At 67.4% G+C, this 27429-nt stretch overlaps 1 protein-coding gene across 1 annotated transcript in view; it reads left to right on the plus strand.

The window, feature by feature from the left end:
• Nucleotides 1-13186: 13186 nt before the first annotated feature.
• The window catches only part of SND1 (staphylococcal nuclease and tudor domain containing 1), a 75145-nt gene continuing 60902 nt past the window's right edge, over nt 13187-27429 (plus strand). Inside the window, exons 1-7 of the mRNA XM_053977064.1 lie at nt 13187-13318; nt 17350-17499; nt 20163-20283; nt 24128-24206; nt 25268-25428; nt 25514-25605; nt 26710-26865. Of these exons, the coding sequence (XP_053833039.1) occupies nt 13244-13318; nt 17350-17499; nt 20163-20283; nt 24128-24206; nt 25268-25428; nt 25514-25605; nt 26710-26865 (834 nt within the window). The 5' untranslated portion in view covers nt 13187-13243. The remainder of the gene's footprint in view (nt 13319-17349; nt 17500-20162; nt 20284-24127; nt 24207-25267; nt 25429-25513; nt 25606-26709; nt 26866-27429) is intronic.

The following is a 27429-nucleotide window of genomic DNA, read 5'->3' on the forward strand; positions in this document are numbered from 1 at the left end:
CCGCGGTCTCTGCGCCAATTCCGCCGCCGGGCAGGGCGAGGAGGGGCCGGGCCGGGAGCCGGGAGGGAGAACGAGCGGGGCTGGCCCGGTTCGGGAGGAGACCGGGAGGAGCCAGGGCGGGGTGGGAAAAGCGCTTTAATAACGGAGCGGGCGGGAGCGGCAGCAGCCCGGAGCCCCGAGGGACGCGGAGGTGCGGGAGGTGCCACCGTGAGCTGCCGCGGCCACCCAGGGGTGTCCCCTCTGTCACCACCTCCTGCCGGGACCCCCGATCCCAGTCCCCCCGCTGTGCCCTCGGTCCCAGTTGGGATCCCTGGATCCGGGACATTCCCTCTGCTCCAGCGGGATCGCGGCTCCCAGGAGCTGTCCTGGCTCTGGGGAGGGTGCTGGAGCGTGGTGATCCTCCTGGAACGGGTCGGGGATCCTGGAACGGGTCGGGGATCCTGGATTCCGTGGTCCACCAGTGTCTGGAGGTGGTTTAGGGACCTGCCGCGGGCTGGCCCGGCCATGCTGGCCCGGCGGCCACCGAAGCCCGCCGTGCATGGATATCCTCAATTCCCGTGTCGGAGCCCCCCATCCTGCCAGGGCCCCTCAGGGCCGGGACACCCCGGGCCGTGGGGACGGGTGCGGGACGGTGGCACCGGGGGCTCATCGGGGCTGCAGGCCCCAGGCTGGCAGCGGGGTGAGCCCGGGGGGCAGCAGGGCGAAGGGGGGGCTCTCCAGGGGCTGCCAGGGCGCTGGAGAGGGAGCCAGACCTGCGGGATGGACACGGGGCTCAGGCATCGCCCCCGGCCCGCCGAGCCCGGGAGGGGACACCCAGGGGACACCCAGGGGACCCCCAGCCCCAGAAGCTCGGGGGTCCCTCACCCGCGGGCCGCTCCCACGCTGCCCGTGGCCGGGGCCGGCCCCTCGTACCGCAGCAAGCGTCGTCCCAGGCGCAGGGCCCGGAGGCGCAGAGGTGCAGCGGGGCCGGGGGGCGCGGGTGGGTGGCGAGGCCGTGGAGGGGCTGCGCCGAGCCCGCGGGGGTGTCCGGGAGGGGCTGCGTGGGGAGCAGAGAGCGCCGTGTCCCAGGGCGTCCCTGGGCTGCTCCGGGACCAGGTCACCCCGAGGGGGCCGGCAGAGGGTCGGGACGCTCCAGACAGGGCTCCCCGACGGGAGCGCGGGCTCCAGAGGGTGCCCGAGCTTGTTGGGGTGTCCCCAGCACCCCGGGACCGGCCATGTCCTACCCGTGCGGCGGCTGCGGCGGCGGGACCGACAGCGGGCGGGATCCAGTCGCACCAGGAGCCTGCGTGGGCACGGGCGGGGACAATGTCCTGGCTCGGGCACCGCGCGGGCCCCAGCCCCGGCTCGCCGGGGCGCACGGGGAGCGGCCGTGTCCTCTCCCCGGCTCCCCGCGGGGCTCTGGGAAGCGACCCCCGGTGTCCCAGCGCCAAATGTCAGCCGCGCTCCCTCCCAGGGGCGCCCCTGGGTCCCTCGGGCGGCAGCTCCCACGTCCCGTCCCCTCGGTCCCCGGGCTGTCACCTGCGCCGCCAGCCTCCAGCTGCTGCTTGCTCTCCCGTCGCCACTTGGCTCGGCGGTTCGAGAACCAGACCTGGGGAGAGCGCGGGGGCTGAGGCTGCCGCCCCCCGCCCGTCCCACGGCCCCCGGCACGGCTCCGAGCCCCGGGACACGGGTGGGACACGGGCAGAGAAGGGGGCTCGATCCCAGACATGGGCACGGGCGTGGGCAACAGAATGCCCATGTCCTGATCCCAGGCATGCACATGGCACGGGCAGAGGAAAGGGTTTGGTTCTGGGCATCGGAAAGGTCTTCATCCCAAACACGGACACGGACAAGGGGTTCCATGCCGGCAATGGGCACGGTCCCGGGCAGAGGAAGGCTTTGATCCTGCATCTTCCCCACCTCATGGGCTGGGAGCGCACGGCAGGCTGCGGGCGTGTCCCCGGCACAGGGCACGGGACCCTCGTGGCTGCTCTCGTGTGTGCTCTGCCGTGCTGCGGGGTGCCCGAGGACAGGCAGCGCTGCCCTGGCACGGGGGACTCGCTGCTGGCACTGCCTGGCACTCAGAGGTTCGGCAGGGGCACAGGGATGTGGGTCTGGAGCTGCTGGGAGGAACGTGCGAGGGGTGTGTGCCAGGGAGTGTGCCATGAAATGTGCCGGGTGTGCCATGGAGAGACCCCCGAGCCAGGACAAGCCCAGTCACTCCCACCATCTGGAGCCCGTCCCCACCGCTGCCACCGCCAGCAGCGGTGACACGGTCTGGAGATGTCCCCGAAGGCAGGAGGGCTCCCTGTCCCCATGGACTGGCGGCCCCGATCCCTGCGGCCCCTCCGGGCTGCTCCGGCCAGCAGGACGCGGCCGCGCTCGCGTTCGGAGCCAGGCGGGTCCCCTCTTACCCTGATGGTGCTGTCGGGGAGCTGCGTGGCCGCGGCCAGGCTCTCCCGGGTGGCGGTGTCCGGGTACTGTCCCCTCTGGAACTCTGCAAGGGGCGTCGGGGTGAGCTGGGTCGGGTCGGGTCGGGTCGGGGCAGCCACCTCCGGCACCCGGGCAGGAGATGCCAGGACGTGTCTGCAGCCAGACCGCGGGGCCAGCGAACTGGGGCGCTCTGGGGTGGTTTGGGGTGCTCTGGGGCGGTGTGGGGTGCTCTGGGGTGGTTTGGGGCGCTCTGGGGCGCTCTGGTGGGGCTTGGGGCAGTCTGGGACGGTTTGGGGTGCTCTGGGGTGATGTAGGACGCTCTGGTGGGGTTTGGGGCAGTCCGGGGCGGTTTGGGGTGCTCTGGGGTGGTTTGGGGCCCCGCACCGATGGCCAGGCCACCCACAGGGGCACGAGGCCCCCCCCCCGAAAGCGGCATTTCCCCCCCGGGAGCGGCCCCGCTCCGTCCCGCTCGGAGCCGGCGTCCCGCGGGGAGCGCACCTTCCTCCAGAGCCTCCGCCTGCTGCCTGGAGAACACGGTCCGGTTCCTGCCGCCGCTCCGGAGCCCGGGGCCCGGCGGGAGCCGCCGGCCGGGAGCGCAGCCCTGGCTCCCCGGGGCCGCGGGGGGCTGCGGGACGGGGGGCGCGGCCGGAGGGGACACTGCGGGGACAGAAGGGCCGAAGCTGGGGGCGGACCCGGTGCTGGGGGCTCCCCGGAGGGGCCGGGAAGGGTCAGGAGGGATCCGGGCTTTGGGGCAAGGCTCACCCTGTGGCCGCGGGTCCCAAGGCTCGGCCACCAGCCGGAGGTCGCTGGGCAGGGTCCTGAGCACGCGGTTGATGGAGGAGACCTGGGCAAGGGAGAGGGGATGTGCCCGGGAGGGGACGGGACCCCCGGGGGTGCGGGGGGACAGGAATGGAGGTGGAGCTGCCTCTGGGATGCTCTCCGGAGCCAGGGATTCTCTCCGGCCCGGGGCCGAACCCGTCTGCTCCCTATCCAGGACCCCCGAATCCCGGGGACCGACAGAGTCTAACGGGAGGCGCTTGGCACGACGGGGCATCGCCGGGGTGGGTCTGTCCTTGGGAAGCACAGCTCTCCCCGCCCAGCAGGGACACTTGTCACGGAGCCACCGCGGTGTCCCGAGGCCCGAGGAGGCAGCCGGGCTCGGGGGGGGGGGGGGGGGGGGGGCGGTCGGGGCTCTGCTTCCGCTGAGAAAGAGCGATTTGCCTTCCCCTCCCCAGCCGCTCCAGCTCCGCGTCTCACCAAGCACCGAGCCCTTCCCTGCGGATCCTTCCCATGTCCGAGTCCTTCCCACGGACCCGAACCCTTCCCATCACTCCGAGCTCTTCCCGGGGCACGCACCCCGCTGTCCCGAGCCCTTCCCGGGGCACGCACCCCACTGTCCCGAGCCCTTCCCGGGCCATGCACCCCGCTGTCCCGAGCCTTTCCCGGGCCATGCACCCCGCTGTCCCGAGCCTTTCCCGGGCCATGCACCCCGCTGTCCCGAGCCCTTCCCGGGGCACTCACCCCGCTGTCCCGAGCCCTTCCCGGGCCATGCACCCCGCTGTCCCGAGCCTTTCCCGGGCCATGCACCCCGCTGTCCCGAGCCTTTCCCGGGCCATGCACCCCGCTGTCCCGAGCCTTTCCCGGGGCACGCACCCCGCTGTCCCGAGCCTTTCCCCGCGCACCATTCCCACCTCCCGCCAACCTCCCGCCCCCGGTCGTGGGGTGGGACCCCCTGCCCTTCCCGGCCCCGGGAATTCCCGCAGGTTCCCCGGCAGGACTCACGCTGGGGGTGCCGCCGCTGGCACAGATTCCCTCGGCGTGCAGCTGCCGGCGGATCTCCCAGGCGAAGAGCCCGGGCTGCTCCAGCTTCAGCCGCGCGATCCTGGCCACCACGGCGGGGGTGGCCATGCGGGGCTTGCTGCCCCCCACAGCCTTGGGCCCCACGGCCCCCGTCCGGTAGTAGCGGCCCAGGATTTTGCTGACGCAGCCGTTGGACACCTGCGGGCAGAACTTCAGCGCGGGGAGGATTCGGGAGGAGGGGAAGGAGACCCCCAGCCCCGGGCCGGGCGCACCTTGAGGCTGCGGGAGATGTCGGAGCTGCGGGCGCCGCTCGCCGCCAGCGCGATGATTCTCTGCCTCTTGCACGTGGGGAGGGGGCGGCCGTTCAGGAAGAGCCCCCCGAGCTGGTTCACCCCGCTGGGCCCTGGGGAGCGCGACAGGGCTGGGGCGGAGCGGGGCTGCCGGTCCTGCCCTCCCGGCTTCCCGGGACGGCACCGGGGAGGAGGCCAGGACCGGCGGAGCTGCGGGGGTCTGGAGGGGCTGGGCAGGGGGAGCTGGGGTTTGCAGGGACGTGGGGCGCGATGCTGAGGGTGGGTGCAGGGAATGGGAGCGCCGGCCCCAGGAAGCAGGAAAAACACCCCCTGGGAGAGCACGGGGCGAATTTGGGCAGGGCATGGGGGGTGACAGGCTGCGGGGCTGGATGTCCCCGGCGGCCGGGACATCCGCAGGGAGGGCCCTGCGGAGCCGCGGGTGAATCGGTGTCTGGGAGGACGCGTTTGTGCCGGAGCAGGGAATGGTGGCACGGCGCATCCCCGAGTCCCACCGGAAACACCGGGACCCCGCGCCCGGAGCCGCCGCGTTCCTCACCTCGGTGTTGCATCGTGGAGAGGCTTCAGGGGGCTGTGGGTGCCTGGGAATTGCCAGTGGGACACGGGGCAAGGTGCAGGGCCGGATAAATCAGCGCCGGTGTCCAGGGCTCAGCCACGACCCTGCTGCGAGGAGAAGGGACAAGGGCAGGAATCTTGGAGCAGAGGATGGAAACGCTTGAGGGCAACTTGGGAAGTCCCTGCGCTCCAGGCACAGCGGATAAAGACCAGGAAAAGAGGTCACAGGGCTCTGGAGAGGCTCGGGAGACGCCGGGAATGCTGCCGGTGCTGCCTGCACCAAGCAGCCACCGGCACAGAACGGAGCCAGCGTGGCTGAGCCGCGTCCCAGCGCCCGCAGAGCTCCCCGGACACCCCGCGGGGGGCAGGGGGATCCCCACGCCCACCCCACCCCAGCTCAGTGCCGGGATCCACAGGGCATGGAGGGTTCCCCCATGCCCATCCGTCACCCATCACCCTCCCAGGCAGGAATTCCCAATTCCCAATCTCCCATCCATCGCTGCCCTCTGGCAGTGGGAGCCATTCCCTGTGTCCTGTCCCTGCAGGATTGTCCCCAGTCCCTCTGCAGCTCTCCTGGAGCCCCTTTAGGCCCTGCCAGGGGCTCTGAGCTCTCCCTGGAGCCTTCCTGTCTCCAGGCCGGGCACTTCCAGCTTTCCCAGCCTGGCTCCCGGCAGGATTCCCACAGGGACACTGGTGCCAGTGCCTCTCCTGCCTGAGCAGCAGCGGAGCCGCAGAGATGCCACCGAGCCTGGCGGCTGCTGCTCCCCTCACGGCCTTGCCAGAGCCCCCGGTTCACCCGGAGTTTCACCTGGAACATCCTAAAACCCTCCCGACACCCCCAGTGTGGGGCGTTCCCTGCCACAGTCCCCAAATCCCACCACGCTCTTCCCTGCACAGCCTGAGGGAGTTTGGCGACACCGACCCTCGGTGAAATTCGGGAAAAGCGAAATAAATCCAACAACTGGGACAAGTCCGCAGGTTTCCCGCAGGTGAGCAGCAAAGCCGAGGCGCATCCCATCTCCCTCTGCTCGGGGAGGGATGGATCGCCCTGGGGCGATGCGCGGAGGCTGCTCCGGGAAGGAGGGAAGGGAGGAACAGGACACGAGTCCCCGCGGGGGCCGCGCAGCCCCCCAGCACTCCCTGGCTGTGCCCGGAGGTCACACAGGGATTTTTCCCCACGGGGAACCGGGAGCGCCGGGAAAGCCGAGCTGCGAGCCCTCGGTGCCCGTTGGATGGTGCCGAGGAGCCCTGGGCCCGGGATGAGCCAGCGGGGAGCAGCGAGGCCGGGCAGAGCCGGTACCTCCCGGGGACCCCGGAGCTTCCCCAGGTTAAAGCACGCTCAACACCAACTCCCGCGGCAGCTCCTGCAGCTTTCACACGCGGGAATGCCCGGAGCGGCGCAAGGAGGTACCTGTGGAGCCTCGAGGGAGCTGGACCGGATCGTCCCGGGAGCCGGGCGGGCGCTCAGTGCCGGCAGCGGGGCCGTGATGTCACGGCAGGAGGGAGAGGAGGACGGGGAGGAAGGGGCGGCCCGATGTGACCGCGCCCAGCACACGCCCGGCCCGGGGGGCTCCGTCGGGACTCGGGGGTGCTCGGGGCGCCCCGGGCCGGGCACGGACTCGGTGCCGGGTGAGCGCCGGTGTTTCAGCACCTGCGGCCGGCGGACAGCACGGCTCGGCCGTGTCCCCGCGCCCCGGAGCATCCCCGGGGATCCCCCGCCGGAGCCCCCCGAGGGGCTTCGCTCCCGCGTCTCTCCCGCAAAGCAAACAGGGACATATGGGATTCAATCATAAATCCATCTTCGCTTTTATTACATCGATTTAATTTATTTTGGGTGCTGAACAAATAGAAGGCGGCCCCCGGGGTGGCGGCTGGGCCCCGGCGGGGACTCCCCGGTGTGCTCCAGGCGAGGCACCGGCACAGATGGCCCCTTCTTGGAAGATTAAAAAAAAAAACAACGTTGTAAACCTTTCAAGTAAAATATTTGAAGAGCAAATATTAGCCAGCGAGGAGCCCATCACCGTGGCCCTCCGCGCCCGGCCCCGCGAGTCATCCAGCGTTATTTGCACCCCGGCCCCGGCCCCCGGGCTCCGCGCTACTGCCCGCCTTTGGAAAATACCATATGCTCCGAATTACATATTAACCACGGCCCTGCGGGGCCCGGGCCCGGCCCCGGCCCCCGGGGAGCCGCCGCGCCGCCCCCCCCGCCACCCCCGGGGCGCCCCGGCTGTCCCGCACCCCGGAGTCGGGCTCGGGCTCCCGGCGGCGCGGGGAGCGCTGGCACCCAGGGCTGGGCCCCCGCCGCTCCGCGCCGGCCGCCCCGGACCCCCCCCGCTCCGCCCCGGCCGCGGGGGAGCCCCGGTGGAGCCCCCGGGCCGGGCGAGCCCCGTGCGTAACGCGGCCGCGGGGAGCGGGGCGCGGGGCTCGGCACCGGGCCGGGGGGGGCCGGGCCCGCCCCTGTCCCCGTGTCCCCGGGCCCGGGCGGGGGGCGGCGCGGGGGGCTCCGGGCCGGCCCCGGAACGGCGGGGCTGCCCCCGGGGCCGTGCGCGCTGGCACCGGGCGCGCCGGGCTCCGGTGCGCACGGCCCCGGCCGGCTCCTCGCCGCTCCCGGGCCGGCCCCGCGGTGCCCCGGCGGCGGGAGGAGCCCCCGGAGCCGCCCGGAGCTCGGAGAGGCCGGGGGAGCCCCGGGGGCCCGGGAGAGGCGGCGGCGGCGGGCACAGGGCGGCGCGTCCCTGGCGCGGCTCGGGCGCGGCGGCTGCTGCGGCCTCGGGCACCGGAAACCGGGACGGGGAAAGGCGGGGAGGAGAGCGGGGAGAGCGGGGGAGAGGGGCAGAGACGGGAAGGGGGAGATGTGGAGAGGGGAGGATGTGGGGAGGTGGAAAGAGAGATGGACGCGTGGGGAGCAGAGATGGAGACAGAGATGGAGAGATGGCGAAATGGAGAGGTGGAGACGTGGGGAGATGGAGTCGGGAAGAGACGGGGAGGTGGAGAAGTGGGCACGGGAGGGGTGGAGAGACACAGATGGAGAGGTGGTGAAATGGAGAGGAGGAGATGAGGAGGAGAGGGGGGACAGATGTTGGGACATGGAGAGGCGACGATCTGGAGAGGGAAGACATGGAGACGTAAGAACACTGAGAGGTGAAAAAGCAGAAATGGAGAAAGGCTAAAATGGAGAGATGGAGAGGTGGAGAGATGGAGACAGAATCATGGAGACATGGAAAGGTGGAGAGGTGAAGGTGTGAAGAGATGGAATGATGGAGAGGGGGGAAAAAGGAGAGGTGGAGAGGTGTGGAGGTGTAATCGGGGAGGTTGGAGAGGTGCAAAGGCAGAGCTGGAGAGGTGGAGACAGATCTGGAGACATGGAGAGGTGGGGACAGAGCTCTGGGGAGGTGGAGGGAAGATCCAGCACCCACCGTGGCAGCTGCATTTGTGCCCCTGTGCCCCTGCTCCTCAGGGAAGAGCTTTTGCAGGGATTCTGAGGATGCTGAGCACCTCGGGGGTAGCGTGGGGACGCTTCCCTTGGAAAGGCCGGGGACGCCGGGCTGTCCCCAGGCAGCAGCTGGCGCGCGGTGCCTCTGCCCTGGTGGCCGGGAATGCCAGCACGCAGCGGGGGTGGTGGGGACCCGAGTGTCCCCTGCTGCCAGCACCCCTGGTCACTCCAGCTGGAGCTGGGAGGAGGGAAAAGGGAAAGGGAAAGGGAAAGGGAAAGGGAAAGGGAAAGGGAAAGGGAAAGGGAAAGGGAAGACCTGGTCACTCCAGCTGAAGCTGGGAGGAAGGAAAGGAAGGAAAGGAAGGAAAGGAAGGAAAGGATAGGAAAGGAAGGAAAGGAAGGAAAGGATAGGAAAGGAAGGAAAGGAAGGACCGGTCCCCACTGTCCCCAGGCAGGATCAGGGGCGTGTTGGGGACACCGGGGGCTGTGGAGGGGAGCACAGAGCTCCGGTGTCCCAAGGGGAGGGCGTGTCCCAGGAGAGGCGCTCATGGCAGCCGCTCGGCCGGGAGGGGTGTCCCCCGCGGCTCTGCGGGAATTTGCAGGGCACAGGGATCCATCTGAGCAGATCCATCACCTTCACCTTTGTGTCCGTCTCCATTTTCATCTGCATCTTCATTTCTCTTTCCATCTTTATTTTTGCCTCCGTATTCGTGCCTTAGTCTCCATCTCCATCCGTGTATCCTTTTTTCTTTCTCTGCTTTCATCTCTGCTTCTTCTCCATCTCTGACTTTATCTCCATCCCATCTCCTCCTCCACTCCCAGGCCATCTCCATCTCCATTCCCAATCCCATTCCCCATCTTCATCCCCGTTTCCATCCCATCCCATCCCATCCCATCCCATCCCATCCCATCCCATCCCATCCCGTCTCCCTCTCGGTGTCTCTGGGCTGTTCCAGAGGGGGAACCGGGAGAACCCCGTGCAGACCGGGCCAGAACTGGAACGTGGCTCGGGGCAGAACTGCTCCGCTCGGGGCTCAGGGCCCGCTTCCCTCTCCAGCGCTGCATCCCCGATCCCACCGGCGATGCCCAGAGGGATTTTGCCCTCCGGCGTCACTCCAGGGAGGGGGTGCTGAGCCCCTCCCCGCCCGGGAGCACGGCTGGGGCCGGGGACAGCGGATCCTTGTCCCCACTGCAGGCTGGCACCAGGAGCGGGAGGGAGTGTGCTGGGGGTCGGGGTCTGCAGCTGGGAAGGGACACAGGAGAGAGGGACCCTGCAGGGACAGCGCGTGAGGAGCTGGGAGGAAGGAGGGGACCGGCTCCGCCCGAGGAGTGACAGCAGCACTGCTGGGGAATGGGACAGGGGTGGCACAGGGACAGGGAGGGACTCGGGAACAGAGACACAGAGTGGCACAGGGACAGGGACAGGGAGGGACACGGGAACAGAGACACAGAGTGGCACAGGGACAGGGACAGGGAGGGACACGGGAACAGAGACACAGAGTGGCACAGGGACAGGGACAGGGAGGGACTCGGGAACAGAGACACAGAGTGGCACAGGGACAGGGAGAGACACGGGAACAGGGACACAGAGTGGCACAGGGACAGGGAGGGACACGGGAACAGGGACACAGAGTGGCACAGGGACAGGGAGGGACACGGGAACAGAGACACAGAGTGGCACAGGGACAGGGAGGGGGTGGAACAGGGATGTGGAAGGCATGGAACACGGACACAGAGTGGGTGTAACAGGGACATGGAGAGACCAGGGAAATGGAGAAGGTGGAACAGGGACATGGAGCAGCACAGGAAGAGGGACAGGAAGGGAATGGAATGGGGACATGGAGGGAAACAGGAATGGGAACAGGGACACAGAGGGGCACAGGGACAGGGACGGACACGGGAACAGGGATATGGGAACAGGGCCACAGAATGGCACAGGGACAGGCACACAAAGGGAGCAGAACAGGGAATGCCATTATCCCAGGAGATTTCCGCAGCGAGGCAAAGCTGCCAAAGCACCACAGCTCATTGCTGGGGTTTTGTCTGGAATTCAGCCTCTGCATTCCCTGAGCGGCACTGGCGGGGGCAGGAGGGGCAGAGCCCCCATCCCACGGGGAACATCTGCCAGCGGCTCAGAGGAACCGGGTCCCAGGGCCCCCTCAGTCCCGGGCCCCCCCAGGGCTCTCCCAGGCTGCACACAGGGATGGGTGCTGGGATAACTGGATTTGGGATAACTGGATTTGGGAATTCCCAGCCCTGCCCAGAGGAGACCTGGCCGTTCCGGTGCTCCACGCCCAGTTCCTGGTGTTCCCTCTCCTCATCCCAGCTCAGAGCCAGCTCCGGGGATGGCCGGGAGGGCAGAGGGATGAGGTGCAGCTCCCAGGGGATCCACTCAGCATTCCCATCCCTGGCAGTGCCCAAGGCCAGGCTGGGCACTGGGGCTGGAGCAGCCTGGCACAGTGGGAGGTGTCCCTGCCATGGCAGGGGTGGCACTGCAGGGGCTCTGGGGTCCCTTCCCACCCAAACCACTCCAGGATTCCCTGATTTCCCTCCCTCTGTCGCTCCTGTCTGCACGTCCGAGGCTGTTTTGCACCATTCTGGGCTTTCTCCCTGCAGAAGGTTCCTCACTGAGCAGCAGGGTGCCTGGAAAATCCCATTCTTCTCTCCTGCAGAAAGCACGGGTGGAAGTTAAAAGCCCAGATGACTCAGCCGACCAAGAAAACGGAGTCTATCCCCACGTTCCCACCTACAATTTCACTTTCTTTTCCATCAAAATGATGATTATTAAAGGATTTGGGCTAAAAGAGGCAATTTAGGGGCTTGTAGGTGTCGTCCCCATCATCTCTGGTGGGATGCAGGTGCAAGGTGGGACAGTGATATGGCGGGCCCAGAAATTCCATGGATCAGGACAATGGAGCTGCTTTTCCAGGTTTTTGGGCAGAGATTTCCTGCCCCCAAAAAAGGGGCTAACTATTAAAAACGGGGAGAAAACAACAAAAAAAATTGATAAATTATCACTAAAATGCTGGAGCAGGGAGATCAGAAGTGGTGGAATGTTGTGGCAGGTAGGGAGAGGGTGGGAAGAGGATTCCTCATGGGTCGGGAGGCTCTGGCACAGGCGGTGCAGTGAAATCCTGGAGCGGGACCACCGGGACCCTCCGGAAAAGGGGCGGGGGCTGCACCGGGACCTGCGCGTGTGGGACAAACCCCGGAGTGAGAACACACGGGAAAACATCAGGAACACGGGAAAAAAACATCAAAACACGGCCAAAATAAAACCCCAGAGGGTGGGGAAACGTGCCGTGCCCAGCGGGAGACACCGGCGGGGCGGATTCCGGTGGGATATCGTCGCCCCAGGTGCGCTCCGATCGCCCCCACACTCGGGGGGCTTCACCTGCGGGACACGGGGCCCTCTCCCAGCCCGGGGCCGCTCCGTTCCCGTTCCCATCCCCTGGATTCCCTCCGTGGCCACTCCAATCGTCCCCTGGCACCCAGGAGTGACACGGCTCCGCTCGGGGCCGGCGGAGGTGACACCGGGATCGGCACCCGGAGCACCCCGAGGGGCGGGGGGACACGGCGGGAGGGAGCCCCGGTTCCCCCCGCTCCGGGCTGGGTTCGGGGTCACCTGGGGACGGGAGGGACCCCCAGAGGGGTGGGCAGTGCCAGTGTCCCCTGGGGGGGGACATCCCGGAGCTGTGTCCGGACCGCGAGCGTCCCCAGCCGGGACGCGGTGACCGTGGGTGACACCGGGTGCTCGAGGCCACCTCGCCGGGCAGCGCCGCTGTCCCCGGTCCCCTCGCGGGACGCGGGCGGCCCCGGCACGGTGCGGTGCCCGTGGGGGTTTTGGGGCGCGGGTGCTCGGTGGGAGCGACCCCCGGGCAGCGGGGCCGTCCCTGCCACCGCCCCCAAACCAGCCAGAGCTGCGTGCCCCATTCTCCCCCCGTTTTCCCCCAAACCCACGGGGTGGGGGGGGCTGGGCTGGGAGCGGGCGGCTCCGGTGGCCCGGGGGGGTCACTGGGGGTGTCGTGGGGGGGGGGGGGGGGCTGCACCGGGGGATCCCCCGGGCCCTGTGGGAACGGAATGGAATGGAATGGAATGGAACGGAATGGAAGGGAAGGGAATGGAACGGAATGGAATGGAATGGAATGGAATGGAATGGAATGGAATGGAACGGAATGGAATGGGCTGGAACGGGCGGGGTTGGGTCTGGGGTCCCCCCGGTGCGACCCCGCCCCCGGGACCACCGCCCCGCCCCCGCCGCTGACGAAACGGGCGTGTCCCCGTCAAGCCCCGCCTCCCGGTGACGGAAGGGGGCGTGTCCCGGCGGGGCCCCGCCCCCGGCGCGGCGCGAGGCCACGTGCGCGCGCGGGCGGCCTTTGCCGACGTGTCCCTGGCGCCGCGCGCCCCGGAAGTCCCGCCCCCCCCATCCCGCGCGCCGGGCCGGGCGGGGCCGCGCGGGGCGGGGGGGGTGCAGAACGTCACCAGCCGCGCGCCGCCATTGGCCGAGGCGCGGCGGGGCGGGGCGGCGCGCGCGGCGGGAGCGGCCGCCCGTTGGCCGCCGGCCGCGCCGGGGGGCGGGGCCGCGCCGAGGCCGCGCCCCCCGCCGGCTCAGGCCCCGCCCCGCGGTCCCTTCCGCGCTCGCCCCGGGCCCCGCCGCGCTCGCCCCGGGCCCCGCCGCGCTCCCGCCGCCCGTGCCCGGCCCGGCCCGACCCGGCCTCTCCGCCCGCCCGGCCCCGCCATGGCCTCCGCGGCCAACCCCGGCCAGGGCGGCTCCGCGCCGCCGCCCGTCGTCCAGCGCGGCATCGTCAAGATGGTAAGGGCTGTGCCCGCCGCTCCCCGCACCGACCCCGCGCCTCGCCGGTCACCGGGCGCCCCCGTGTCCCGCGGGCTCCTCCGGGGCCCCGCTCCGCCCCCCCCCCCCCCCCCCGCTCCGCTTCCCGCTAAGCGGCAGCCTGTCCGCTCCCCGGCCGGTGCCCGGCTCCCCCAGCCCGGTGCAGCCCGCCCGGTGCTCCCGGGCCCCGTGCGGCGGCAGTTGCTGATCCGTTACCGCCCGCGGCCCGGGCACCTCTCCCTGCAGCCTGGCATCCCCCTGCAGCCCGCGTCCCCCACGCCGTCCCGGGACCGGGCACCGCGCGGTCCCGGTGCCGTCCCGGCGGCGGGGATGGGGCAGGAGGAGCTTTGGGTCCCGGGACCGGAGCCGGTGGTCCCGCTCCGCTGCCGGCCCCGCAGCGCCCGGAGCCCCGAGGGGTGGCGGAGCAGCGGCCTCGCGGGGCCGCCGGCAGCGGGGCCGTCCCGGGGGTGCCGCACGTGCTCCGCTCGCCGCCCTTCCCGGGGCATCCCCGCGGGACGGGATCCCCGCGGGACGGGATCCCCGCGGGACGGGTCGGGTCCCCACGGGGCAGCGCGGGGATGGCGTCCTCCAGAACCGGGACCCGTCCCGGTCCCCCGCGCCAGCTCCCCACGTGTGCCGGCCGCGGGGCCGGGAGAGCGAAGGTCGGGTTCAGCCCCGGGCGCCGTGTCCCCGTCCCGTGTCCCCGTCCCGTGTCGCTTCCCGGTGCTGTCCCGCCGCTGCCCGTTCCCTGCCGTGCCCCCGAGCTCCCCAGAGCCCCGAGTCCGGGTGGATCTGGGGGTCTCGGCTGAGCCCTGCACCCACTGCTGCCTCGGGAGTGAGACCTGTTCCCGGGGTGTCACTGCAGCCTGGAGCCTGGGGCCGTGCTGGGGACACCGGGGGAAGGAGCCTGGAAGCCTGGGGACGCTTCCAGGAATCTAGGGATGGATCCCAAAGGTTTGGGATGGGCGCTGGGGATCTGAGGCTGGACGCTGAATCTGGGGGTGGACACTGGGGGTGTGTGGTCGGACACCGGGGGTTTGGGGACACCGGGGGGGTTTGGGGACACTGCAGGTCTGGTCTGGCACCATCCCCGTGCTCTGTGTCACTGGTGACGGGGGATCTGCTGCTGCCACCCCGCCCTGCCTCCTGCCCAGCCTGCAGATTTTGGCATGCTCAGGACAACCCTCACCTGGGCTGCTTGCGCCTGTCCGGCTCCATCCACGGGGATGTGGGTTCGCAGCAGGATTTTGGGGAGGATTTTGGAGTCTGCTGGCTGGGAGGCAGCTGTGCCTGTGCCCCAGACCCCGGGATGTGCTCTGTGGTGCCCTCCCAGGCCAGCCAGCCCAAAATTCCCCTGGGAGAGGGGGCTCCCTGTGGTGCCAGCCACGTGCTCTGCTGTGGTTCCCATCACAGCTTCGAGGTTTTTGGGGTTTTTTGCACCTTCCTGCTGCAATCACAGTGAAACTACAGGGTTTGAGAGCAGGAGTTTGGCAGCAGGATGGGGATGAAGAGCAGGAATTTTCCTCCCACTCCTGTCAGGGTTTTTAACCCTCTGTGCCCCACAGGGGCAGCTCTGGATTCTGGATGTGCCTGTGGGATTTCGGTGCCGTCCCCTCTGGTGCCCTGGAGCCGCCTTGGCAGCACGAGTTGGGGCTGTGCACCCCGTTGTGCCTGAGCTGTTTCCAGCTTGGATTAAGCCTGGTTTAAGCCCAGATTTCTCTGATGGAGCCCTGAGTGGGACGGATGGGCCCAGGGGTGACTCTTGCTGGCAGGCTGGGACAGTGACCCGATCCCACTGCTGTCACTGACGGATCCCTGGAGCACTTTTCCAGCTGGGATCCCTACAGCCAGGCGGGCGTGTGGCGACTCCGTGGGCAGGGACAGGGCCACAGGGATCAGGAGCCGGGATGGAATGTCCTGGAACGCGGAGCAGCTCCACCAAGGATCCCACCCTGGGATCCCAGGCTCGTGTTGGGGGTTGAACAGAGCAGCTCCAGCATCCCCTGGCCTCCCTGTGCCCTATAAATTAAAGATTAAGGTTAATTACAGCCATGAAACCTCTAAGTCCTTAAGCACAGAGCACTGGGCCTTTGCCGGGATCGCTCCGGGCGCAGCTCGGCCGCAATTCCCGGTGGCTCCCGCAGCATTCCGGGCTCTGCTGTGGCTCCGGGGGGTGGGGGGTGCAGGGGCACCCAGCGCCTCGGGGTGGGCTCGGCAGGGCTCATCCTGAGGGATTCGGTGTCCTGGGCACGGGGCTGGGCTGGCTCTGGTGATGGGACAGAGCTGGAGGAGTTTGGGATCCCTGCGAGCATCCGTGGGGATTTGGGGTGGCAAGGAGCCAGGGCAGGCACTGGAACCTGACCCCAGAGAGCTGGGAGCGGGAACAGGGAGATCCTGTTGGGAGCAGGGAGATCCCAGGGACAGGGAGATCCCAGGAGCAGGGAGATCCTGTTGGGAGCAGGGAGATCCCAGGGACAGGGAAATTCCGGGAACAGGGAGATCCTTGGGTGTCGGTGCAGTTTGGGTGATGGCAGTGGGAACAGGGAGATGCTGGGAACAGGGAGATCCTTGGGTGTGGGTGCAGTTTGGGTGATTGGCCGTGGGGCTGCCCCAGCCCCATCCCCGTGGGCACAGCTGTGAGCAGCAGGTGAGCAGCACTGGCAGCACTGAGCCATGGAGTGCCCAGGTGTGCTGAGCCACCACACGGGGCACAGAGGGCACACAGGTGCCAGGCATGAACGTGGGGGGATAAAAGGGGGGGTACAGAGCAAGGGCAGATGCCTGCAGCCCTCTGAGGTGTGGTGTTGCTGTGTGTGGGTTGAAGCCTTCTGAAACTGTGTGGTGTCACTCTGTGTGTCGTGGCTGTCTCAGCTGTGACATGTGCTGAGGCACTCGGGAACAGGGGGATCCTCAGGGTCAGGGAGTTCCCAGGAACTCCAGGGAGATCCCTGGGAACAGGGAGATCCCAGCACACTCTGGCTGCTGGCCTGGAGCCCAGCCCTGCTGCAGGACCTGGGGAATGTGGCTGGGAATGTGGGGTCTGGGGGTGTGAGGGAGCCCTGGGAGAGGGGATTGGCTGGGAGTGCCCAGCTCGGAGCTCTCGGGGCCAAAGCTGTGGTGGGACATGGCTGGGCTCATCCCAAAAGCATCTGGTGTAAAATCCTGATTTTCCAAATCCTCCTTGGTGTTCTGTGTGCACAGAGGTGACCCCGTGTCCGGCTGTGCTGAGCTCTGAGGGACCCCAGAGCCCTCCAGTGCCACCCCTGCCATGGCAGGGACACCTCCCACTGTCCCAGGCTGCTCCAGCCCCAGTGCCCAGCCTGGCCTTGGACACTGCCAGGGATCCAGGGGCAGCCCCAGCTGCTCTGGCAATTCCAGCCCAGCCAGGAATTCCTAATTCCCAATCTCCCATCCATCGCTGCCCTCTGGCAGTGGGAGCCATTCCCTGTGTCCTGTCCCTGCAGGCCTTGTCCCCAGTCCCTCTGCAGCTCTCCTGGAGCCCCTTTAGGCCCTGGCAGAGCTCTGAGCTCTCCCTGGAGCCTTCTCCTCTCCAGGTGAACATTCCCAGCTCTCCCAGCCTGGGTCCCTGGGAACTGAGGGGCTCCAGCCCTGCAGCAGCTCCATGGATTCCTCTGGGCTCTCTCCAGCAGCTCCAGGTGCTGCTGCTGCGTCCCCAGGGCTGGGGCAGCTCTGCAGGTGGGGTCTCACCTGAGCACGGGGGCAGGATCCCCCTGCCCTGCTGGGGATGAGCCCAGGACGTGGATTTTGGCCCCGTGTCCAGCTGGGGGGGGACAGCTCCTGGCAGCTCCTGGCTCTCTGTGCCCGCGGCGCTCAGCGGTGCCGAGTTCCCGAGCCCTGCCAGGGCCGGGCACGTCGCTGGAATTCTGCCCCTGGAATTCTGCGTGCCCGGGGGGCGCCCGCTGAGCCCCCGGTGTCTCCGCCGGTGCCGTGGTGCCTGAGCCCCCGGTGTCCCCGCCGGTGCCGTGGTGCCTGAGCCCCCGCTGTCCCCGCAGGTGCTGTCGGGCTGTGCCATCATCGTGCGGGGCCAGCCCCGCGGGGGGCCCCCCCCGGAGCGCCAGATCAACCTCAGCAACATCCGCGCGGGGAGCCTGGCACGGCGCGCGGCCGCCAGCCAGCCCGACGCCAAGGACACCCCGGACGAGGTGGGTGCTGCGCCGCGGGGGCCGCCGGGGCCTGGGGGGCATCCCAGAGAATCCCAGAGAATCCCCCCAGCGGGGCTTGGGGGGGAATCCCAGAGAATCCCAGAGAATTCCCCCAGCAGGGCTTGGGGGGGGAATCCCAGAGAATCCCAAAGAATGCCGCCAGCAGGGCTTTGGGGGGAATCCCAGAGAATCCCAGGGAATGCCAGAGAATCCCCCAGCGGGGCTTTGGGGGGAATCCCAGAGAATCCCAGAGAATCCCCCCAGCGAGGCTATGGGGGGGAATCCCAGAGAATCCCAGAGAATCCCCCCAGCGGGGCTTGGGGGGGAATCCCAGAGAATCCCAGAGAATCCCAGAGAATGCCCCCAGCGGGGCTTGGGGGAGAATCCAAGAGAATCCCCCCAGCAGGGCTTGGGGGGGAATCCCAGAGAATCCCAGAGAATGCCAGAGAATCCCCCGAGCGGGGCTTTGGGGGGAATCCCAGAGAATCCCAGAGAATCCCAGAGAATGCCCCCAGCGGGGCTTTGGGGGGAATCTTCTCCTTTGTCCCTCTGCACTTGGGACGGGGCCGGTGTTGTGGGGGGCACAGGGGGTGGCGTGGGACACATGGGGTGCTTCGGGACTCGGGGGATGGTTGGGGATCCATGGGGTGGCTGTTTTGGGATCCATGGGGTGGCTGTTTTGGGGCACGGGGGTGGTTTGGGGCATATGGGAGAGTTTGGGGCACATGGGGTGGCTGTTTTGGGGCACACAGGGATGGTTTGGGGTGCACAGGATGGCTGTTTTGGGTTACAAGGGGTGGCTGTTTTGAGGCACACGGGGTTTGGTTTGAGACCCAGGGGTTGGTTTGGGGCACATAGGGATGGTTTGGGACACATGGGGTGGCTGTTTTGAGGCACACAGGGGGTGATTTGGGACTTGGGGTATGGTTTGGGGCACACGGGGTGGCTGGTTTGGGGCGTGGGGGTGGTTTGGGGCCTATGGGAGAGTTTGGGGCACACGGGGTGGCTGTTTTGGGATACGTAGGTTGCTTTGGGACCTGGGGGATGGTTCAGGGCATGTTCAGGTTCAGGAGAATTTGGGGCATGGGGGGCAGTTTGTGACTCAGGATAGCTTGGGGCAACACAGGGGATGGTTTGGGGTGCAGGGTTTGGTTTGGTACTTGGGAGATGGTTTTGGGCACGTGGGGTGGCTGTTGTGGGGCACACGGGGTTTGGTTTGAGACCCAGGGGTTGGTTTGGGACTTGGGAGATGGTTTGGGGCACATGGGACAGTTTGGGATACATGAGGGGGTGGTTTAGGGCACGGGGGATGGTTTGGGACACATGGGGTGGCTGTTTTGGGACCCAGCGGTTGTTTTGGGGCACACAGGGGGTGATTTGGGACTCGGGGGTGGTTTGGGGCACAGGGGTGGCTGTTTTGGGGCACAGGGGGGTGGTTTGGGACTCGGGGGATGGTTTGGGGTGTACGGGGTGGCTGTTTTGGGACCCAGGGGTTGGTTTGGGGCACACGGGGTGGCTGTTTTGGGGCACATGGGTTGGCCGTTTTGGGACCCAGGGGGTTGTTTTGGGGCACACAGGGGTTGGTTTGGGGCACAGGGGTGGCTGTTTTGGGGCACAGGGAGGTGGTTTGGGACTCGGGGGATGGTTTGGGGTGTACGGGGTGGCTGTTTTGGGGCACACAGGGGTTGGTTTGGGGCACAGGGGTGGTTTGGGACTCGGGGGACGGTTTGGGGCACATGGGGTGGCTGTTTTGGGACCCAGGGGATGGTTTGGGGTGTACGGGGTGGCTGTTTTGGGGCACACAGGGGTGGTTTGGGACTCGAGGGACGGTTTGGGGCACACGGGGTGGCTGTTTTGGGGCACAGGGGGTTGTTTTGGGGCACACAGGGATGGTTTGGGACCCAGGGGATGGTTTGGGGTGTACGGGGTGGCTGTTTTGGGGCACACAGGGGTTGGTTTGGGACTCAGGGGATGGTTTGGGACACATGGGGTGGCTGTTTTGGGACACACTGGGGTGGTTTGGGACTCGGGGGACGGTTTGGGGTGTACGGGGTGGCTGTTTTGGGACACACTGGGGTGGTTTGGGACTCGGGGGACGGTTGGGGCGCACGGGGCGGTCCCGGAGCCGCTCGGTGCCGGTGGGGCCCGGCCCCCCCCCCCCCTCCTGCGGGCCGGGGGCGGCGGGCGCAGCGCTGGCAGATAATTGCTCTCCCCGGGGAGTTTTGTCTTCCGAGCAGCCTCTAAATGTCACTCTCTGCCAAAGTGACGCCTGTCAGCCCCGCTAATTGTTTATGAGCGCGTCACGTTCCCACCTCCGGCCGCGCTCCCGCCCACCCGCCGGGGCCGGAGCGGGAGCGCGCACCGGGGACGCGCTCCCGAGCCTCCCGAGCCTCCCGAGCCTCCCGTGCCCAGCGCGGGGCTGCCAGAGCCCGGTGCTCCCGGCCGGGAGCCCTCGGTGCATCCACGGGAGCTGGAGCCGCTCCGGCTTTCCCGGGCAGCTCTCCCGGGCTCGGCGCGGTTTTGGGGCGCTGGAACCCGCCCGGGGTCGCTCCGTGTGGGGCGTTTCTGCCGAGGAGTCGGTTCCCAGCAGAGCAGTCCTGGCGGGGAAGCGGGGGCTGTGCCCCCCAGCCCTGGCCCGGCTCACGGCGCCTCCCTCCCGGCAGCCCTGGGGCTTCCCGGCCCGGGAGTTCCTGCGGAAGAAGCTGATCGGGAAGGAGGTGTGCTTCACCGTGGAGTACAAGACCCCGCAGGGCCGGGAGTACGGCATGGTCTACCTGGGGAAAGGTGGGTCACCTGGGAAAGGGGGGGTCACCTGGGAAAGGGGGGGTCACCTGGGGAAAGATGGGTCACCTGGGAAAGGGGGGTCTACCTGGGGAAAGGTGGGGTCACCTGGGAAAAGGTGGGGTCACCTGGGAAAGGGGGGTCACCTGGGAAAGGTGGGTCTACCTGGGGAAAGGGGGGGTCACCTGGGAAAGGGGGGTCACCTGGGGAAAGGGGGGTCAGGGTCACCTGGGGAAAAGTGGATCAGGGTGGGTTCTCTGGGAAAAGGAGGGTCACCTGGGAAAAGGTGGGTCAGGGGGGGTCACCTGGGAAAAGGGGGGGTCACCTGGGAAAGGGGGGACAGGTCTGGATGGTTTGTCTAGGAAAAGGTGGGTCCAGGGTATTTTACCTGGGAAAAGGGGGGGGGTCAGGTGGTTTTTTTTGGGAAAAGGTGGGTCCAGAGTGTTTTACCTGGGAAAAGGTGGCTCTGGATGGTTTGTTTGGGAAAAGGTGGGTCCAGAGTGTTTTACCTGGGAAAAGGTGGCTCTGGATGGTTTGTTTGGGAAAAGGTGGGTCCAGAGTGTTTTACCTGGGAAAAGGTGGCTCTGGGTGGTTTGTTTGGGAAAAGGTGGCTCTATGGGGGAGCACGAGGGGAGGTTTGGGGTGTGTTGGGATGTGCCATCAGCAGGAGGATGCCTGCCTGCTTTTCCATCACTTTTCCACGACTTTTCCATGCCCCCCCCCAGCTCTGGGAGGGGAGTGAGGGGTGCCTGCTCCAGCCCCCCGGGTTCCCACAGCTCCAGCCCTGCTCTCCCCGCTCCAGGAGCTTTCCTGGGCTCAGCCTGGAATGCCTTAAGCGCAAATCCAGCTGGCAAAGCACCTTTTGGGGGGATGCAGCGGGAGAGTGGAGGTGTTGGGGTGCGCTGTGGCAGCAGCAGGAAGCATTCCCACTTTTCCATGGATTCCTGATTTTGGCCTGGTGCTGATCCCAGCTGAGCCGGAGCTCACAGGGAGCAGCGCTGGGTGAATTCCCACAGCTTTCCCTTTCCCATCCTTTCTGTTGTTGCAAATCTCTTGCTTGTCTGTGGCTGAGATCCCAAAAGGAAGGGGCAGAGATCCCAAAAGGAATCCGCCCTGAGCATTCTGGGTGGCTTTTGGGGCTCTCCCTCCCTGGTCCCATCAGCCACGGCCCTTTGGAGGCACCAGCTTTGTCCCTGCCCGGAATTCCCGTGCCCTGGGGATTCAAGGGATGAGATCTGGGCTCCCAGCTCATCCTCCAGAGCCTCCCTGTTGCTGGAGCAGGGGGATGCTCCATGTGGGGCTGGGACAGCCCTGCCGTGGGATATCTGGGATGCGGTCGGGCTTGGACACAGCTCCCAGGCACTGCAATCCCATGGGAAGGAGCTGGGGGTGCTGCTGAATTTGGGGGGAAGTCCCTGGGGAGCCCCAGTGGGGACTGGGGTGGGGTTGGGTGCCCTCAGCCCCACATCCCTGCAGACTCGGCTGTTTTCCATGTGGGAATGGGCTGGAGAGGGGGAGTGGCTGCTCCAGGTGGTGCTCCCTGCGGCACTCAGAACATTCCCGTGGCACTCTGAGCCTTTCCTGGCATTCCCATGGCACTCTGAGCCTTTCCAGGCATTCCCATGGCACTCAGAGCCGTTCCTGGCATTCCCATGGCACTCAGGACCTTCCCATGGCACTCTGAGCCATTCTTGGCATTCCCATGGCACTCAGGACCTTTCCTGGCATTCCCATGGCACTCTGAGCCTTTCCTGGCATTCCCATGGCACTCAGGAGCTTCCCATGGCACTCAGGACCTTTCCTGGCATTCCCATGGCACTCTGAGCCTTTCCTGGCATTCCCATGGCACTCAGGAGCTTCCCATGGCACTCAGGAGCTTTCCAGGCATTCCCATGGCACTCAGGAGCTTCCCATGGCACTCAGGAGCTTTCCAGGCATTCCCATGGCACTCAGGAGCTTCCCATGGCACTCAGAGCCGTTCCTGGCATTCCCATGGCACTCAGGAGCATCCCATGGCACTCAGAGCCGTTCCTGGCATTCCCATGGCACTCAGAGCCGTTCCTGGCATTCCCGTGGCACTCAGGAGCTTTCCCAGAGCGGGAGCAGGGATGGGCTCAGCAGCCAGGCTCGCTGGCCCCGAGCAGATCCCGAGGCCGGCAGGATGGGGCAGTGGGCTCTGCCTGGAGGGAGGAGGGAGGGGGCCCAGGATGGGGCAGAGGCTCCCTCTGGCCCCGGGATCTGAGGGTGCAGGGCCCGGCTGGCTCCCAGCGGATCAGCAGTGCCGCCCGGCAGGGCTGGAGCTCCCTCCGTGGAGGTTTCTGGGCTCAGCTGGATGTGCCCGTGTGGTGGGCAGAGCCTGCTTGGAGCCCTGCCCAGCAGCCCCTTGCCGCTCCCAGCCCATCCCCGAGCTGAGCTCCCCGTGCTGCTGCGTCCTGGCACCTTCCAGGGAGCTCCTCCCGTGCCCGCCGCGGGGCCCAGGCTGCCCAGAGGGGAGTGGGACCCTCGGTGCTGCCAGGTCCCACGGATCCCTGGGTGTCAGAGCTGCCTCTGCGCTTGAGCAGCGTTTGGACAGCGCCCTCCGGCACAGGGGGGGATTTTGGGATGTCCAGGTTAGGGCCAGGATCTGGATTGGTGATCCCCGTGGGTCCCTTCCCGCTCAGGCGTTCCATGAGGCTTTCCTGAGCTCCCGCTGTGCCGGGGGACTGGGAAGCCCTCTGGGATGGGGATCCCCTCCTGCAGACGGGATTGGGATTTTGGTTGGGAAGGACCCCCGAGATCCAAGATCACTGAATCCAAGGTTTGATCTGGGGAGCTGCTGCTCTGCTGTCCCGCTGAGCCGCCCTCCAGCCTGGGCCAGGGAATGAAGCTGGGAAGGGTTGGGATGCTGGGGCCTCTCCTGGTGCCGTCCCCATCCCTGCTCCAGCCCAGCCTGGCACGGCGCGGGCGGGAGAAATGAGGCAGAAAATGTTTCCTGATGAAGTTTGTCAGGGTTTAAACACCATTAATGTGGGAATGCTGTGACAGATTCCCTGCAGCAGCTCCTGGGCGGGGAGGATGGAGAGCAGGGAGCTCTGCAGAGGGGTGGGGACAGGCTGGATCCGTGGGCTGATGCCAGCAGGGTGAGGGACAGCCAGGCCAAGTGCCAGGTGCTGCCCTGGGTCAGCCCAAGCCCCTGGGGCGCTCCAGGCTGGGGCAGGGGGGCTGGAGAGCTGGGAAAGGCCCTGGGGTGCTGTGCCAGCGGCTGGGCACGAGCCCAGGGTGGCCAGGGGGGCAGGAGGCCGATGGCCCCTGGGCTGTGGCAGCCCCGGTGTGGGCACAGCCCCAGGGCAGGGACTGTCCCCTGTGCTGGCCCTGCTGAGGGACCCCCTGGAATCGTGGGGGCAGCTCCGGGCCCCTCCTGCCAGGAGAGCCCTGGAGGGGCTGGAGAGGGTCCAGGGAACGGAGCTGGGAAGGGGCTGGAGCCCCAGGAGAGGCCGAGGGAGCTGGGAAGGGGCTGAGCCTGGAGCAAAGGAGGCTCAGGGGGGACCTTGTGGCTCTGCACAAGTCCCTGGCAGGAGGGGACAGCCAGGGGGGTCGGGCTGTGCTCCAGGGAACAGGGACAGGAGGAGAGGGAACGGCCTCAGGCTGGGCCAGGGGAGGTGAGGTTGGACATCAGCAGGAATTTCCCCATGGAAAGGGGTCAGGCCTCGGCAGGGGCTGCCCAGGGAGCCCAGGCTGGGGGCAGTGGTGTGTCCAGGAGAGCTCTGGGGTTGTTCCAGCACTGCTCACCTGGGTTCACTGGGAATGCTGCCCCATTCCCGTGTCCCTGTGGCTCCTCTCAGCCCCCTGCTCCTCTCCTCTCTCACAGACACCAGTGGTGAGAACATTGCCGAGTCCCTGGTGGCCGAAGGACTGGCTTCCCGGCGGGAGGGGATCCGAGCCAACAAGTAGGTGCCCCTCTCCCATCCCCATCCCGATCCTGGGCTGGTGTTCGGGGCATGGAGCCCCCGGGACCCTCGGCTGCGGGGCTCAGGCCCTGTCCCTCGGCTCCCGAGGTGCCCACATCCCACAGGCGTCCCCGGGGTGTCCCGTGGGCTTTGGGGGTGTGGCGGGGCTGGCAGGGGCTGTCTCCTTTCCTGCATGCCGAGGCACCGGAGCTGTGTCCGTGGGCTGGGGAGCAGGGACTCGCCGGGAGCCTCCAAAGTCACTCCTGGGGTGGGGTTGAATCCCCTTAATTCCCGCTGGAGAGGAGGTGCCGGGACATTGCTGCTGCTGGAGCTGGGGGGTGATCCCTGTGCCAGCAGAGCTGAGGCTTCTCCCGGGCTCCCTCACGTCCCGGGCCTGGGCTGTGCAGGGCTGCAGCCCTGGGATCCATTGCAGAGGTGCAGGACACCTCCAGGGCAGGGTCAGCCTCGTTTGTGGGGTCATGGAGTCCTGGAATGGGTTTGGGTGGGAAGGGAGCTCAGATCCCCTGCAGTGCCACCCCTGCCATGGCAGGGACACCTCCCACTGTCCCAGGCTGCTCCAGCCCCAGTGTCCAGCCTGGCCTTGGGCACTGCCAGGGATGCAGGGGCAGCCCCAGCTGCTCTGGGAATCCTGTTCAATATCCCTGAGTTTTGTTGTGGCAGGGCTGGTGCCAGGGCTGGGAGGGGGTCGTGGGCACTCTGGGGGCCCCTCAGTGGCCGCCCGTGCGTGCAGGGCCGGGACGATCCATGGATTCCCAGGGAACGTGCCTTCCCTGCTCTCCCAGACTTGCTGTGCCCTGCTGGGAGTCGGGAACGCCGCTGCCTTTCCCTCGTGGTGCACAGGGCAGCCTCTGGAAGGGCTCCCGGGCTCAGCCTCCCTGATCCATGGGAGGGGAGGCGCTTCCAGCTGTATTCCCGCTGGGCTGGGCGGCGCGAGGAGCTCGGTCCGGGCAGGGATATGGCGGTGGCCGCAGCACTGAAGCACCCCAAAGGTGCCCGGGAGAGGGGGATTTCCAGGGGCTGAGTCCCGGCGTGTCCCGCAGCCCGGAGCAGAGCCGGCTGGCCGAGCTGGAGGAGCAGGCCCGCAGCGCCAAGAAGGGCATGTGGAGCGAGGGCTCGGGCTCGCACACCGTGCGCGACCTCAAGTACACCCTGGAGAACCCCCGGCACTTCGTGGACTCGCTGCACCAGAAACCCGTCAATGGTAAGGTGTCCCTGTGTCCCCGTGTCCCCATGTCCCCGTGTCCCCTTCCCTGCCCAGCGGGCTGAGCTCCGGTGTCGCTCCGCAGCCATCATCGAGCACGTGCGGGACGGCAGCGTGGTGAGGGCCCTGCTCCTGCCCGACTTCTACCTGGTCACCGTCATGCTCTCGGGGATCAAGGTGAGCCCGTTCCTTCTGCCACGTTCCCACTGCCACGTTCCCACTGCCCAGTTCCTTCCCTGTCCGACCTCCTCGGCACCTGCCGCTCTCCGGGCCCCAGGGCCGCAGCCGGGAGGGTTGGAGGGACGTCCTTGTCACCTGCTGGACCTGCGGTACCAGGCGGGGAGGAGCCCCAGGTGTCACCGTGGGGTGGGGACAGGTGTGGGTTGGGTGGGGCTGTCAGACGCCCTGCTCAGGATTGTGCTGGGAGTTCACAGAATCCCGGGATCCCTGAGGCTGGGAAAGCCCTCCCAGCCCATCCAGTCCCAGCTGTGCCCGATGCCCACCTTGTGCCCAGCCCAGGGCCCTGAGTGCCACCTCCAGGAATTCCTTGAACTCCGTGGGCAGCCCCTTCCAATGTCTGATCACCCTTCCCGTGAGGAATTCCTGCTGATGTCCAAGTTCAAGGAACCACAGACTTGTTTATGTGGGAAGGGACCCCAAAGCCCCTGCAGTGCCACCCCTGCCGTGGCAGGGACACCTCCCACTGTCCCAGGCTGCTCCAGCCCCAGTGCCCAGCCTGGCCTTGGGCACTGCCAGGGATGCAGGGGCAGCCCCAGCTGCTCTGGCAATTCCAGCCCAGCCAGGAATTCCTAATTCCCAAGATCCCATCCATCCCTGCCCTCTGGCAGTGGGAGCCATTCCCTGTGTCCTGTCCCTGCAGGATTGTCCCCAGTCCCTCTGCAGTTCTCTTGGAGCCCCTTTAGGCCCTGGCAGAGCTCTGAGCTCTCCCTTGAGCCTTCTCCTCTCCAGGTGAACATTCCCAGCTCTCCCAGCCTGGATCCCTGGGAACTGAGGGGCTCCAGCCCTGCAGCAGCTCCATGGATTCCTCTGGGCTCTCTCCAGCAGCTCCCGGTCCCTGTCCAGAGGTCCCCTGAGCTGGAGTTGTTCCCCGTTTCCCAGGGCAGTCAAAGGGCTTTGTCCTGACACAAATTCCCTGATTTCAGTCCCGAAAACACCCCTGGAGCGGGGGAATGGGGGCAGCCTCCTCCCCAGGGCGGGTTTCCACCCTCTTCCCGAGGTTTTGGGCCCATCCCGTGCCCTGACTGTCCCCGTGTCCCGCAGTGTCCCACCTTCAAGCGCGAGGCTGACTCCGAGGTCCCGGAGCCGTTCGCGGCCGAAGCCAAATTCTTCACGGAGTCACGGCTGCTGCAGAGGGACGTGCAGATTGTCCTGGAGAGCTGCCACAACCAGAACATCCTGGGCACCATCCTGCACCCGGCAAGTGGCGGCACCGCCTGGCTCCGGGGGGGGGCACAGGGTGCTCCCAGTGGGGGAACTGGGACTGTGGTGGATTTGGGACATCCTGGTACCCGTGAGCAGAGCAGAGCCTGGGGTGTCACTGGGAATCGTGGGCTGTTTCCTGGTGGATTTGGGACATCCTGGTCCCTGTGAGCAGAGCAGAGCCCGGGGTGTCACTGGGATTTATGGGCTCTTTCCCAGTGGATCTGGGACATCCTGGTCCCTGTGAGGAGAGCAGAGCCCAGGGCTGTCACTGGGAATCGTGGGCTCTTTCCCAGTGGATCTGGGACATCCTGGTCCCTGTGAGGAGAGCAAAACCCAGGGGTGTCACTGGGAATCGTGGGCTCTTTCCCAGTGGATTTGGGACATCCTGGTCCCTGTGAGGAGGGCAGAGCCTGGGGTGTCACTGGTGGGGTCTCCAGTAGCACTGGGAGCTCAGGGGGTGTCAAAGGGGCTGTGCAGATCCCCCCCAGCAGAGCCAGGGCCCCTGGGGGGATCCTGCTGACCCTGGGGGGATCCTGCTGACCCTGGGGGGATCCTGCT

Source organism: Vidua macroura, chromosome 5, assembly GCF_024509145.1.
Source record: "Vidua macroura isolate BioBank_ID:100142 chromosome 5, ASM2450914v1, whole genome shotgun sequence".
Classification (NCBI taxonomy): Eukaryota; Metazoa; Chordata; class Aves; order Passeriformes; family Viduidae; genus Vidua; species Vidua macroura.